The sequence below is a fragment of the Corvus brachyrhynchos genome, unplaced genomic scaffold, assembly GCF_000691975.1.
Source record: "Corvus brachyrhynchos isolate BGI_N302 unplaced genomic scaffold, ASM69197v1 scaffold5, whole genome shotgun sequence".
In the NCBI taxonomy this organism is placed as follows: domain Eukaryota; kingdom Metazoa; phylum Chordata; class Aves; order Passeriformes; family Corvidae; genus Corvus; species Corvus brachyrhynchos.
Window position 1 is genome coordinate 8,132,540 of NW_008238321.1, and position 13,380 is coordinate 8,145,919.

At 39.8% G+C, this 13,380-nt stretch overlaps 1 protein-coding gene across 1 annotated transcript in view; it reads right to left on the reverse strand.

Annotated features, from left to right (window-relative positions):
• Positions 1-13,380, reverse strand: part of SDK1 (sidekick cell adhesion molecule 1) — a 388,322-nt gene that overhangs the window by 263,661 nt on the left and 111,281 nt on the right. Inside the window, 2 exon segments of the mRNA XM_017734101.1 lie at positions 7,551-7,698; positions 11,683-11,789. Coding sequence (XP_017589590.1) covers positions 7,551-7,698; positions 11,683-11,789 — 255 coding nt within the window.

The following is a 13,380-nucleotide window of genomic DNA, read 5'->3' on the forward strand; positions in this document are numbered from 1 at the left end:
AGCAAGTGGTGGCTGTGCTCACCCCAATAAACAGGTGCCTTGCTTGTCTGTGTCTAGAGTTGGTCCTTTCATGTAAAACAAGGGATTTGTGTAATACATAAAAATAGCCACTGGTGTGTATTAAGAAATAAAAGGTAGCACTAACAAGGAACAGACAAATAGATTTCATATAAATTTTGGCAGAATTCGACTGTTTTCTCACTTCCAACTGTAAGATGCCTCTGCAAAGTTTCACCAGAGCCAAAACTGCCTCCACTCACACTGACCAGACTGACCCACACAACACATTTGCAATGTATTTCAATTCATTTGGAACCTGTTTGGTGAAGGCCAAGCACAAAGCAGCTCCACTCACAACTCTGGGCACCTGGGATAAGGCACAGGCTGCCAGCTCTTGCCTCTCTCTGCAGCACTAATTAATGTAAAACTGCTCCACATTTGCCCCCATGTAGCAAATTCTTTAAATTCAAGTTGAATCCTGTTAAGGAAATAGACTTGATGCAAATCAACCACAAAAGCCACAATACATCCCCAGAGTGCCAGGTTCTGTGGTTTGGGTTTTTTTTTTTTGTTTCCGGAATCACACAGCAGTTTTCACTATAAAAGTAAATCTGCCAAAATGAAAGGCTTTTAAAGTATTCCACATAAACCTGTATCTTAAAGTTACAAACTTATATGTCTTAGCACCTTTTCACATCACATAAAAATCCACTGGAATCATAAGGCAAGACAGAATTTGTCCTTTCCTGCATAGAAAGAAAATTAACAATCCTTTGTAGTACAGAGTCAGAAGTACAGACAGACACATTTTACTTCAGTCAGTTTTGATTAATAAAAGTTGATTGGTAAACATTAGACACTACCTTTTGCTATATTTGATAAGTCACAAGCATTTTGCATCTATTTCCATAAAAGCAGAGATATGTGAGGGGCCATAGGAGATAAACTGTTCCTGGGGATTTGTGAACAATTGCCACTTTTTAAGCATAAAGCAATAGTTTTCTTTTGCATGTTTGCTCTTAAGAATGACTGCGACACTTTTAAATAGTCTTATCTTGGCTGCATATTAAAATATTTCCATTTGTAGGCAGAGTAGTTCAAAGATTGACAGAAAAATGGTTTTCCACAAAAGCACATTAGTTATTAAAGGATTATATTCATGATTTGTCCCTAATAGCATCTTTAGCTCTCATTAGAAAATGCATCAGATGCAAAAAGTGAGCCTCAGAATACAATGACAGTGAGTCTTCATATTTACCCACCTCTAGATTGAGGATGGTTTTTAAAAAATAGTACACAGTTCACTTTCAAAAAGTAATGCTATTAACACTTCTTTCACAGTCCATATTTTCTCTCTGAAAGTACATTTGTCCCCAGAAAGCAACAAATTCATAAATCAATTTCTACTGCAAGCTGTGATAAGTAAATCATACTTAGAGCAAAAAAGGTTTCCTTCTAGTGACACTTCCATTGTCTTTGTTTTACAAATTCCAAACCTATTATTAATAAGGGTAGGAGCACATAAAATTATTTTGTTCTTTATATGTGATCATCAAAGGAAAAACAATATCCAACAGTCAGATTTTCCTTTTAGACAGTGATCTTTGAAGTTTTATTGAAATTTACAGCTGCTGAAGATTGTCCTGAAAGATACTGTGAGCAGCTGAGGCCCATTAAAATACAGTGTTAGTTCCAGGCATCCACTTTTTTCTAGCAAAAAAATATGGATTTTACAGTGCTACCGTAATGGCAGCAACTTCCCCTGGCTTACGAAAAAAAAAATATATTACAAAACCCTCTGTGGTTTGTGGTCCAAATCTGTAATGAAACATATTGATCAAATCCCAAAATGTGCCTCTCATCTCATCAGCCCAAGTGCCTCTCCTGGGAAGAATCCCCTTCCAAATGAGCCTTGCTAAAAGGCATTTTCCTTGGCAGCAATGTTTTCTTTCTGCTGTCCCTCTCCCACCTGCAAGGGGCTGCATTGCTCCCACCCACTCTGCACTCAGCATCCCACAGTCCCCAGGTTCCACCTCAGCCTTCCTCCCCCTCATCAAACCAACACACAGTTTCACCTGACAAGCTGAGAGGTCTGAATAAATTAATTTCTGAAACATATGTTTAAAACCTGCAGCAAACAAATTATGAGCAGAGAGGAAAGCAGTGAGGTTGGATCTAGACGAGTCAAACAGCTTTGGGAAATAATCCTGGGATTTGCTTCCCCTGGGGTGCTGCTGTTTCCCTCTGCTGAGCACAGCACACGGTGATACCCACAGCAGCCCCTGACAGACAACAACGCTCACACAGCCCCTGACAGTGCCAGGACTCCTCAAACTGAGCACTCTGAGAGATAAAAATTCCCTACAGTCCTTCATATCCATCCAGGCCTTGGGGATAACAGTGAAACTCGATGGAAGATGATTCCTGGCACTGCCTGCTCCTCCAAACTGAACTTACTCAATGCAGAAGTTTGGTTAAATAAATTAATTCCAGGGTGGTGATGGATTTTATTTAAGGGAATAATTTAATTCTACCAAATATTTTTCTTTTCTTTTAATGCGGAGCCTGGGAAAGGTACATACAGATAAACCCAATATTACAGGGGTTTTTCACATCTCTTACTGCTGCGAGGTGTCACTCCATAATGTCAGCAGACAAGAGATCTGCAAATTTTTATTTTTTAAATTATTGCTTAGGTAATACATTGCACAGTTGACAGTCTCTGAATTTATTGTTCAGTAATGATAATCATCACAATCTTAATGAAAGTATTATCCAGTGTATGCGAAAAGTAATTATGTGCAACTAGCTTAAGTTGTATGACAGGCTTGTATTTGCAGAGGAATGCACTGTGCCACTAGAACTTCTCACAGAAAAATGAAGTGGTGTTTGTTTTAAAGTGAAAAATATATACATGGCACATTAAGTCATCTGCTATCATCAAAGCAAAACCTAAGCTAATGCTATTATCAGCCCCAAATTTGATCTATTATTCCGAGATACTTTAATTTTTCTCATCTTTTAAAGCCTACTTAGCTACAGCTACTTTTTTTTGAGGATGCCATTAATATGTTTACAATTTTACTTTGACAAATGTCTAATAAATTTGCACCAGCTTTGCTTATTTGCAAGATTTTGTGAGTGTTCAAAACCACAGCAAGTCATATGAGACAGTTGCTTGTGCTTAATGTATTTTCATTTCCACAATCTGCCAGCAGCTTCAGTCTCTAGGAGTTAATAATGACCAAATACATCCAAAAATGAACTGATCTGAGTGCCAAACACAGATTTTAACCCATGTGTACCTAAAGGCAATGCAATTCAGCATCCCTGCCTAGTGGGATGAAGTGCATCTGTGAACTCTTTTGGTTCCTCAGGAGTTAATTAAGTGACTAAATGTCCGTCCTGAAAAAAAAGCTCCAAGGGACACCCCAGAATGAACTCTCCAGTTTTGTGTCAGACATAATTCCACTATCAAAAGACATGAGTTAATATTCACCTAACTGCAGCTTACATGGAGAAAAGCAGTTTCACTGTAAGGAAGTTAATGAAGACAGTAATAATGTCTGCATAGAAGTTTTCCTCTTAAAGAAAGTGAGTTAAATGAATTGATGGCTGGAATGAACCTTTTCTCTGAAAAGTGCTTCACTTAGAGAAAGGTAAAAAATCCTCTAAGAGTACTAAGAATTTAATTCCTCAATGCCGCAAGTGAAAGGCAATTGCAGACCTTGATGGTGCTACTGTCCTTTGTGCCTCTCCAAGGTACTGTTTGTGCTCGTGTAAAGAAAGTTAAATGTGCTTTGCTTTTAAGCCTGATGAAGTACAGCCAGGCAAGGCAAGCTGAATACTTGACATCCCAGAGTAGCAATTTCTTTTGATGCAGTCACCTTTAGAGAGTTGCTGGTTTTGGTAAGATGTGCAGGGAAACAGGCAAAATCATCCCATCAGTCAAGACCCTGGATAACAGTGCAGCTGAAACTCCACATTTCTCTGCTGGTATATTTGGAAATGAATCTGTCTGGGTGCAATGTGAAGTCTCTTCTAGAACTTCTTGGGGAATGTAGAATAATAAGAAACAGCTCAAACCCTAAATCTTCTCCTTGCTCATTTTCTCCTGTTCTTGATCTTTTGGTCTTCCTCTCCAATTCTCCACTTCATACGTTTCAAGCAGGTACAGAGCTTCTTTCTATTCTAGAAACACCTCTTGAAAATACCAGGCTAAGGCTTTGGTGACAGAGAATGCATAAAAACCAAAATGAATGTACACCCACACTGCACTAAGCGAGGGGGGAGGATGACAGTGATTTTTAGGACTTAAATTTTTAAACACACACCATCATGTCCCACTGACTCTGCTGCAGATTTGTTAGTTGCCTTAAGTCACAAACTGTAACAACAACCCCAGGAGTATGTGCAGGCCATTTGCTTCACATTTTTATATTATACAGGGATTTGTTGACTTTACATGCCCACTCATTTAAGAGCAACTTGTCATCCTATTCCTCTTTTTATCTGGAGGCTTTAACAAAATATTACAACACCATTAGAATAGGTACTAATATGTGGTTGTTTGCTGCAAAATTCCACCACGAGTAACACCAGCAGTTAAATTAAATAGAGGATGCAGTTTGAAAAAAATTGCCTGGGTCCCAAAGGAAACTTTTTCCCAGAAAATGTCACAGCCATGCACACCCTCAGAGCAGGATTTACCATCCTGCCTAAAAAGAGGTGAAACCATAGCTACCCACTGAATCTTTTCTCCCCCCCATCCTGAAAAACTGACAAGGGCACGCAGTGACAGGACAAGGGGGAATAGTTTTAAACTAAAAGAGGGTGGATGTAGGGAAGAAATTTTTCCTGATGAGGGTGGTGAGGCCATGGCACAGGCTGCCCAGAGATGCTGAACAGCTGGCAGAGCCCCTCCCCATAAGGGTCCTAAATACTGGTACACAGTAAAAGAGAAATATATCAGCATTTACTACCTTAAACCTGCTAGGGAAACCTTACTGCAGAGCCAATTAAATGACATTTCCTGAAACATCTTAAGAATTTCTGACTTTTTATTCTCAGAATTGGTGTTACTTTTGATCTTTTGTACCTCTCACCTAAGGACAACTCTGTTCCCACATCAGTGAGATGAATCCATGCCAGAGCAGCTCTGTGCACACAAACATAAGATTATTTTTATGGCATAAAGTGGTGCAGTGTTAAGTACATGTAAATTAAGGCTTTTGCATGAGAAAGGCTTAACTTGATCAACCATTTGACTGAATTTCACCATAACCACCACTGTTCTCCCTCTTTTTGGCACTGTTTATGTCCTCACACCTTGTGCACCACAGCAATGTCACTCCCAGAAATCATTATTACAGCTGACACATGAAATTATGGCTGATTGATTCAGCCAAATCATTGTAAGCTTGTTTAAGAACATTAAAAAAGCTTTATATTGATTTAGCAATATAAGGTACTTTTAATCAGATTAAAGAGCATCGTACAAGGTGGTTGTATCAATTTCCCTGATCAGTTTAGCAGGAGATCCAGTGAGATTGATGCATCAGCCTAACTGGATCACTGGCTAAACTGATCAGGGAAATTGCTACCTCCTGGTGCACAAAAAACAGTGAAATGCACAACTTGTTCCACAGGTAAGAAACAGCTCCCATAAGATATTTCTACATTTCTCACAGTTTTATATGCATCCTCTCCACATGTCAGCTTCCCTATATTTATAGGGCTGCCATATTTACTTTCCAAATTTAACAGACAGCAAGATGTGAGTGGATGCTCCCTGTTTTTTTCAATATTTTGAGACCTACTGCACACAGAGTGCTCTGATGATTGGTATGTGTACCATAAATCTGTCACTTGCTGAACTTACCAGACTCACTATGCACTATCTATCAAACTTCCAAGAAGGTTCACACTTCCAGCATGGGTATTTCAACTGCAGAAGCACTCACAGATTCCTACACAGGCCAGACAAATGTCCTCAAATGTTCCTTTTAGACAAAATTTCTGACCAGGGAATGGAATTTATATGGAAAGCTTGGGGCGTATTTCACCCCTGCTGCAGCCTGTGTTGCAGTTCTCCCATTTGTAAGCATGACCACATAGTTACAGGTGATTTTATCCCAGCAATCCCAACAGGGTAAGGGCAAGAGTAAAGCACAGCAGGTGAAAATCAGGATCTTTATGTTATTAAATACATGACATATGCAGCTCTACTTGCAATTTTCCTAAACTGTAAGAGAACTCAGGCAAATCTCATTTTCAGGCACTGCAGCCTTGCCTTGGTCACTCTGCTCTGTCCCCTGTGAGGGTTCCCAGGAAGCTCTCAGACACCAGGATAACAAGGCCTTGTCACCACCTGCAAATTTCTGATTGGCATATTCTCAGCATCAACAACACAAAATTTGTAATGTGGCAGAAGTGGAGGAAGTAGATCCTTAATGGTTAATAACTCAGGATTTGTTACTTAGCTCTCTTCAAGAGATTGCCCAGGAACCCATTGTTTCATCTTCCAGCTGTTTCTCATCAAATTACTATTAAATTATTCATAAATTATTACACAGTTTCTTCACATCCCTGCAATACTAATTTTAACAGTTTCAAAGCTACTGTAATACCAGCTTTCAGGTTTCAAAAAGGCACATAAGCAGCAATAAAATATACTGCACAGATTACCAAAATCCAAATTCAAGAGAAGTTTTCCCTTTCTAATATGAACTCTGAAGCCTCAGCAGCCCTGGAACACAGAAATATCCCATTACCATCACTTGCTAGCACATCTATCCCTTTGAACACATGAAAATGTAATGCACAGTTAAAAACTAACTAGCAACATTCCTGGCATTTCAACAGCTTTCTAATAAATGAGACAAGATTTAATCCACATTTTTTAATGTTACAGCCAAGCCCTTCAGTCTCTGAATGAAACTGTGCAGATAAAAACATGGGATGGCTTCATAACTGTTTCAGAAAAGGATAAATGAGCACACCTTGAGATAATAACTAATCAAAGTGCAAGTACTGTGTCGTTAGGGGTGAGCTGCTAATTAGTAAAAAAGAAATAAAACTGTCATTGTAGGCTAAAAATTAATGAAAAGAATAAACAATATCTGGAATTTTATTGTGAGGAAAATAGTACTAAGCATAACTGCAACACAACCCCACGGATTCCTATATTAAAATAAAAAAGCCTCAGAATTCATTAGGTTAGTGCACTCAAGTAAACGTAATTGAGAGATGAACATTTCCTTTCTCAAAATGTATCATGGAAATGAGTAGCGTGAAGGAAGCGCAGACATTCTGCAAATCCAGCCCCTTATGCTGCACCAGCACCATTAAAACCACATGAATTATTTTGTCAAACTGCTTTAGAAGTTCAGAGACGGTCTTAAAATAGTAATTTATCTCAAACTTAGTATGAACACAACTACTTTATTCTCTTTAAACCTTAATTAGTGTACTTAAAATGTAAGCTGTGTTATCAAATATAATTAATCATATTTTAGGGTGGGTGTATTTTGAGCTTTAAACTGACTTACATTCTGCTGCTTGGTATGATCTTGTGCCCGTCTCTAAACCACGTCACTTGGGGCCTTGGATGGCTGAGGATGTGTGGGAAATTCAGAACTGCAGCCTGTCCTTCAGTCACTGTTTTTCTCTGGTCTGTGTCCATGAAATCTCCCATGTCTGCAAAGAAAAAATGAGAAGTTTTGTCTTTCTCCCTATTTCTTTCCAGGGGACAGAGAAATCACCGTGTTTCCCAACAGCCACTGGCACTGATATTTACTCGTGGGACACTGTGGATCATGGGACAGCTTGGATTTTGATTTATAGGGGCAGATGAACACAAGGCATGAAGGAAACCCCAGTGCTGTTGCTGCACACAGGCAGAGCATCCATGAGCAGCCCTGTGTGGCCCCTGTGTTCTTGGGCAGTAACTGAGGGATTTCAGTGAAAATGACATTTTAATGGAGGTTTGTTTGCTTTGGCTTTTTGTTTGGTTGGGTTGTTTGCTTTTTTTTAATCCTTAACAATAAAAAAGAAACCCCTGAAATGCAAAGGGATGCTCATGGTGTACAAAAATGCGTCCATTTTTTGGTCACCTTTTATTTTTATCCACAGCTACACAGGCAGACAAGCAGCTCTTCCACTGCAGCCAGGCCAGTGGAGAGTCAGACCTAAGCAAAGATCCCAAAAGGATCCTGGAACCCCAAGGCCACAGTCATGCTGGAGGCTGTCAGCTCTGCTGGCACGACACTCCCAAGCCATTAGTGCATCCCTAATGTTAGAGAGCAGCTTTTAACAAAAATGTTAATGGAAGAAATGAAACTACCCTTGCAGAACCTCTGCCTCTGCAGGCTTTATTTCACAGGCAAGTTCAGGTATCTGGGGAGACCTTGGAAAAATTCAGTGAATGTCTTTTCCTTGTTTTCCCATTGCCTTTTGTACCACATTCTTATCCATTAAAATAAACAGGGCTGTAGGCTCTTCCTTCTTCACCCTCCAAAGAACTTCTCTGCATTTTAATTTGATTTAAACTAGGAAACTGACACACAGAGAACTATTCCAGCTCCTGTCACTGAATTCCCTTTTCTTTTAAAGGACAAGAGGGTTCTCTACAATTTCTGTGCTGCAGAGAAGGATGCAAAAGACACAGAGAGGAGAAGACTACTATCAGGTCTGTGAATGGCAGAAGATGAGAAGAGACAGAACAAGAGCAGAAATTAAAAACACATGGTATTTTAAAGAAGCTTTAATCATCTTTGTGATTTTCAAGTTATTTATTCAGACATAATCAGCATTGTACTTCCTCTGCTGCTCCAGATTCCTTACAACTGTAATCAGATCAGCTACTTGAAAAGAAATTTCAAACTGCGGAGGTGGATCTAATTAACTTCACTGTCGTATGATTATTTTAGTTTCCACAATCCAAGAGTTTTTAAGCCCATCCTGTAATTAAGATTTACTCAGCAGTTTTCTCGCAAAGATCTGTTCCCATTCAGTTAAGTAATATGTTAGCATGTGTCGAGAATATTTTTTAAATTATTTAACAAGTTCCCTGCTACTTCAGATATCTAGGACATGGAAAATACCTCAGATCTTTCTCAGTGCCATTATAATTACACCTTTCAATTTTTCACTAGAGATCTTGAGTTGAAGTGTATTGGGAAGCATCCTCTACTCACTGGCAAAAATAGATCATTTCTTGTGAATCCTTCTGAGTTAAATGTCTAACATTTAATTCCCCATAAGTTTTGATGAGTTGCTATGATGATTTTAGGAACCCCTTGGGATGTTGCTTTCTGATAGGTGATGGAGAATAACCAAAAAGTAATGTATGATAAAATATCAGGAACTTCATTATATCCATACACAGCTTAAATCAATTAATTTAAATCAAAAACATTAAACCACAGAAAACAATCATGTGGCTTCAGTTGCTACCCTGGGTGAAGGGGAAAGAGGGTATTCAGAACTTGTAGAACACTTTCATCTGCAGGAATAAGGTGCAAATCTGACTGGCAATTTCACTATAGAAGCCATTCATGTCGCAAAGGCTCAAGACCAAAGATCTCCCAAGTCACACAGGATCTGGTTTGCTTTGCCTCAATGTCTCTGTCAGTGAAAATCAACGAATAAATGAACTGATAAATAGACTGCTTAATTCAGGCAGATTTAAGAGAGGACCTTTTAGCCTCATTCAGCAATGCAGGTCTACAAATTAAATGGAAGGAAAACTAAAACTGAAGTGAACAATTGCACTTCTTACTCTCTCCAGAACAGCAACACACACACACACAAACCAGCCTGGAGAGACAAAACTCTGCATTGCAAACCTTCCCCTCCTTCAGAGGGGAGTAAAGCTGTCATTTCAGGAGACAGAATTCTTGAGCAGAAGAATCAAGGAAAAGTATTCCTGTGTCTCCTTCTCACTATTGTTCCCACAAGGACTTCTCAGGAATTGCTCCCTGCACTGTGCCAGTATTACTGCTGGCATAGCTGGGTAGGGAGCTGGGCAGGGAGGAGCTGGGAGAGAACTCCTTCAACAGCCCAGCGAAACAACTGTTGCTCTTTTCGAAATTTTGGAGAAGTCTCCCAGGCCACAGCTGCACAAACACATTTTCATGCTGAGCCTAAAGGGAGAGAGCTCTACTGCTGTGCAGGAGCAGCAATGATTAGTGGGATGCAGGAGGAAATGGGCATATTTTTCCCTGGGACTGCTACCAAAGCCTTTGTCCCCTGAAACCACATCTGGAGATGCAACTTCCAGAGGCATCCAGGCTCCTCCAAGGGCTCAGTGCTGCACAAGGAAAGGCATCTCACCCTCACCTTTCCCTGCTAAATCCCCTGCTCACCCCACACCTCACTCAAAGTTCTGTTCACTCACACCAGCTTTCAGTAGAACCTCTGGGACCTGACAGAATTCACTAAAACTGCAGGGGGATATTTGGAACAGGACTTGCAAGGCTCTGACCCAGGTCAGAGTGAGCCCACGGTCGGTAGACAGCAGGGACACAAGGGCTGGCAGAGGTCAGGGAAGGAAAACACCATTTTAGCAGCAGTTTATTTTTACTTTAGCTCCCAGCAGCTCCAAAACAATAGAGAGACCAAACATCAAATTACTGATATTACTGACATTACAGATATAGTAACAAAATCCACTGTAATGCAGTAAACTGATGGACATGATAGCAAAGCTTACATAATACCATTTGCAACTGGTTTTATTTTAAAACACAGGAAATTCCATGTAATTTCCCTCATTGACATACTGATTAACTTGAATCAGTTCCTTCACATTGGGTATCTAATAAATAATTCAATTTCTCTAAATTCCACTTATCAAGTGACATTTACTACTACTGAATTTCCAGTTGCTGACCATGAGGAGAGATCTGATCCATGTATGAGATTTCTTAGGCACAGAAAACAAATCTGTCTCTTTAAATTTCTTTTATGCTTTTACTATGGAAAAAGAATAAGGCCTAATTTTATTATTATTTCCAAAAAAGTTATTCGAACTGTATTTTCTATCTATTAACTGAAAAAAAGGAAATCAAGAGTATAATTTCTTATGTCACATTCACTAACACAAACTCCTGAGAAAACCAACTTAACCTTTCCAAATGGCAGCTGGATTTCAAAAATTCTGCACAGTCCAAACTGAAGTGCTGCAAACATTGGGGGGGTTTGCTTCAGAAAGGGCTTGAGAACAGAATTTTAAAGTTTTGTTGTGAAACTGCTGATTTTGTATCACGAAGACTATGACCTGAAATCTTCCTGGTGCCATCCCCATCATCCCATTCCCTTTCAGATGCTGCTGCTTTCCTCTGGACTTTTTGTTGTTGTTGTTTTGATTGATAGTTCTGTGCTGCATGGCCTTCCTTAATCCCTGTGTATTCAGGGTGAGCTATAACAGTTCCCTCATGTTACAGATATCTCCAAACAATCTCATTTTCATGGCTTTGAACAGCTCAGTCTCAGTGTTGCACTGCTCTGAGCTGCTTCCCAGATGATAGCTGACGTATGAAACTTCTTGTGTGGCAATATTTAAAAATTTGTTAAATACGACATCCAACACCTGTTCAGACTAACAAATGTTATCATACATTGGGGTTTTTACCCAAAAAGAAGCTAATGAGCACAGAGTGACCCCCCCCTCAGACATACATGCCACTTGGACTTGAGATCTCCTCTGCAGCAGTGCCCCCATCCTGTTCCGCACGATGCACTGGTAGAAGCCAGCATCAGCCCTCTGCAGAGCTGGGATGATGTACCTATGAGGCAAAAGGCACAGTCAGAGACCACTTCTTCCTATTTTACACTTTGTCTTAAATGCTTATTGTATTTTACTTGCAAGCAGTGCAATCTCAGGTCTTTGGTTACAGTATTGTCTGTTCTATCCAGATTTTTAAAAAACGGCTAACAAGAAATGCATTAAATACCCTTGAATCTCAAGTTCTGCATAAGATAAATGCCAAGTATAGCAAAAATTCACATGAAAGACAGACTTAAATTTTTTTCCCCTAGTTTTCTGTACCCTCATTCATAAGGCAAAGCAGGTAAATAGTTCAGAGGAGCCACAAGAAGACTAAGTGTGGGTATCAGGAAGACTTGCAAGAAATATCAAAGCTTTCCAATGAAATCTCCACTGTGTGACCACTGAGACTCAGAGGAACCCTGGAACTGCCACCGTGGGCTGCACATTGTGTTTGCTCTGCCCTCAAACAGACACTTGGTCCACTAATCTCACCTTCCTCATTCAGCTACATCTGATTGCTCAACATGAAAATGAGCTGATAGGCACAGTTTTAATGGGAATAAAACACATGAATAATAGAGATAATCCTGCATTAAACAAACATTAATCACAAGCGCATATTCCCCCAGTCACCTTCAGGAGATATTATGGCAGGATTAATGAAAGTCTTTATGGAAGATAAGGAAAACTGCTGAATTTTAATCTTCAAAATTTAATTCCACTAAAAGAAAACATTTCTTCTTAGACTCAAATATACTGTGCACACCCACCTGCAGAGCTTAATATCTGGACAGGATCAGGGAGCGTAAAACAAAGGAGGCAGAAGATTCTGGTGTGATGAATGCAGGCTGTAATCACAAAATGCACCCCTGCAAATGGGTCCCACCACCAAACACAGGGAGCTAAACCAGAGCCATGGCCAAGCTTTAGGAACCCCTGGGATTTCCAGAATCCCCTGGCTGCCCATGGATACGAGCTGTGACTACTGTGACCTCCTCTGGTCACTGCTGTGACCTCCCCAGAGCCAGCAGCATGTTCCCTCCTGTGGCTGCGGCAATTGGCACCGGGAAGAAAAGAAAGATCCCAACCTGTGCTCTGTGTGGGAGTCACAGCAATCCCAGCACACAAATAATGACTCTGAACCAGGAATGTTGTTGCCTCTTGCCTGACGAGCCTCACCACGGGGAATGGAGTGAGAAAACAGGTGAAAATACAAGGCAGAGGATAGAAATCAATAGGACAGAAGGACTCTCTAGTTCCCTGGAAAATAATTTCCTTCTCTGCCAGGCAGAAGATTGTTATAAAACATCATTATAAAAAAAGAAAAAATAAACTGAAGATTCTGACAAATATTGAAAATTAATTTTTACAGTTCTTCTTACCCAATAGTTATACATTAACAATCTTTCTTCCTCCCATAAAGATTTAGTGTCCTACTTGACTAACACTTATTGCATTGGCTTTTCTATTAAATAAAGCCAAAATTAAAGGCTTCTTTCCTGAGTAGTCATCGGTACTAGGACAGTAATGCAGAGTTAGTTTTGCTGCCACCAGGACAAAACAAATCAATTAGATCAGAAGTGTCCTACTTTGGTTTTCTTTTCTGA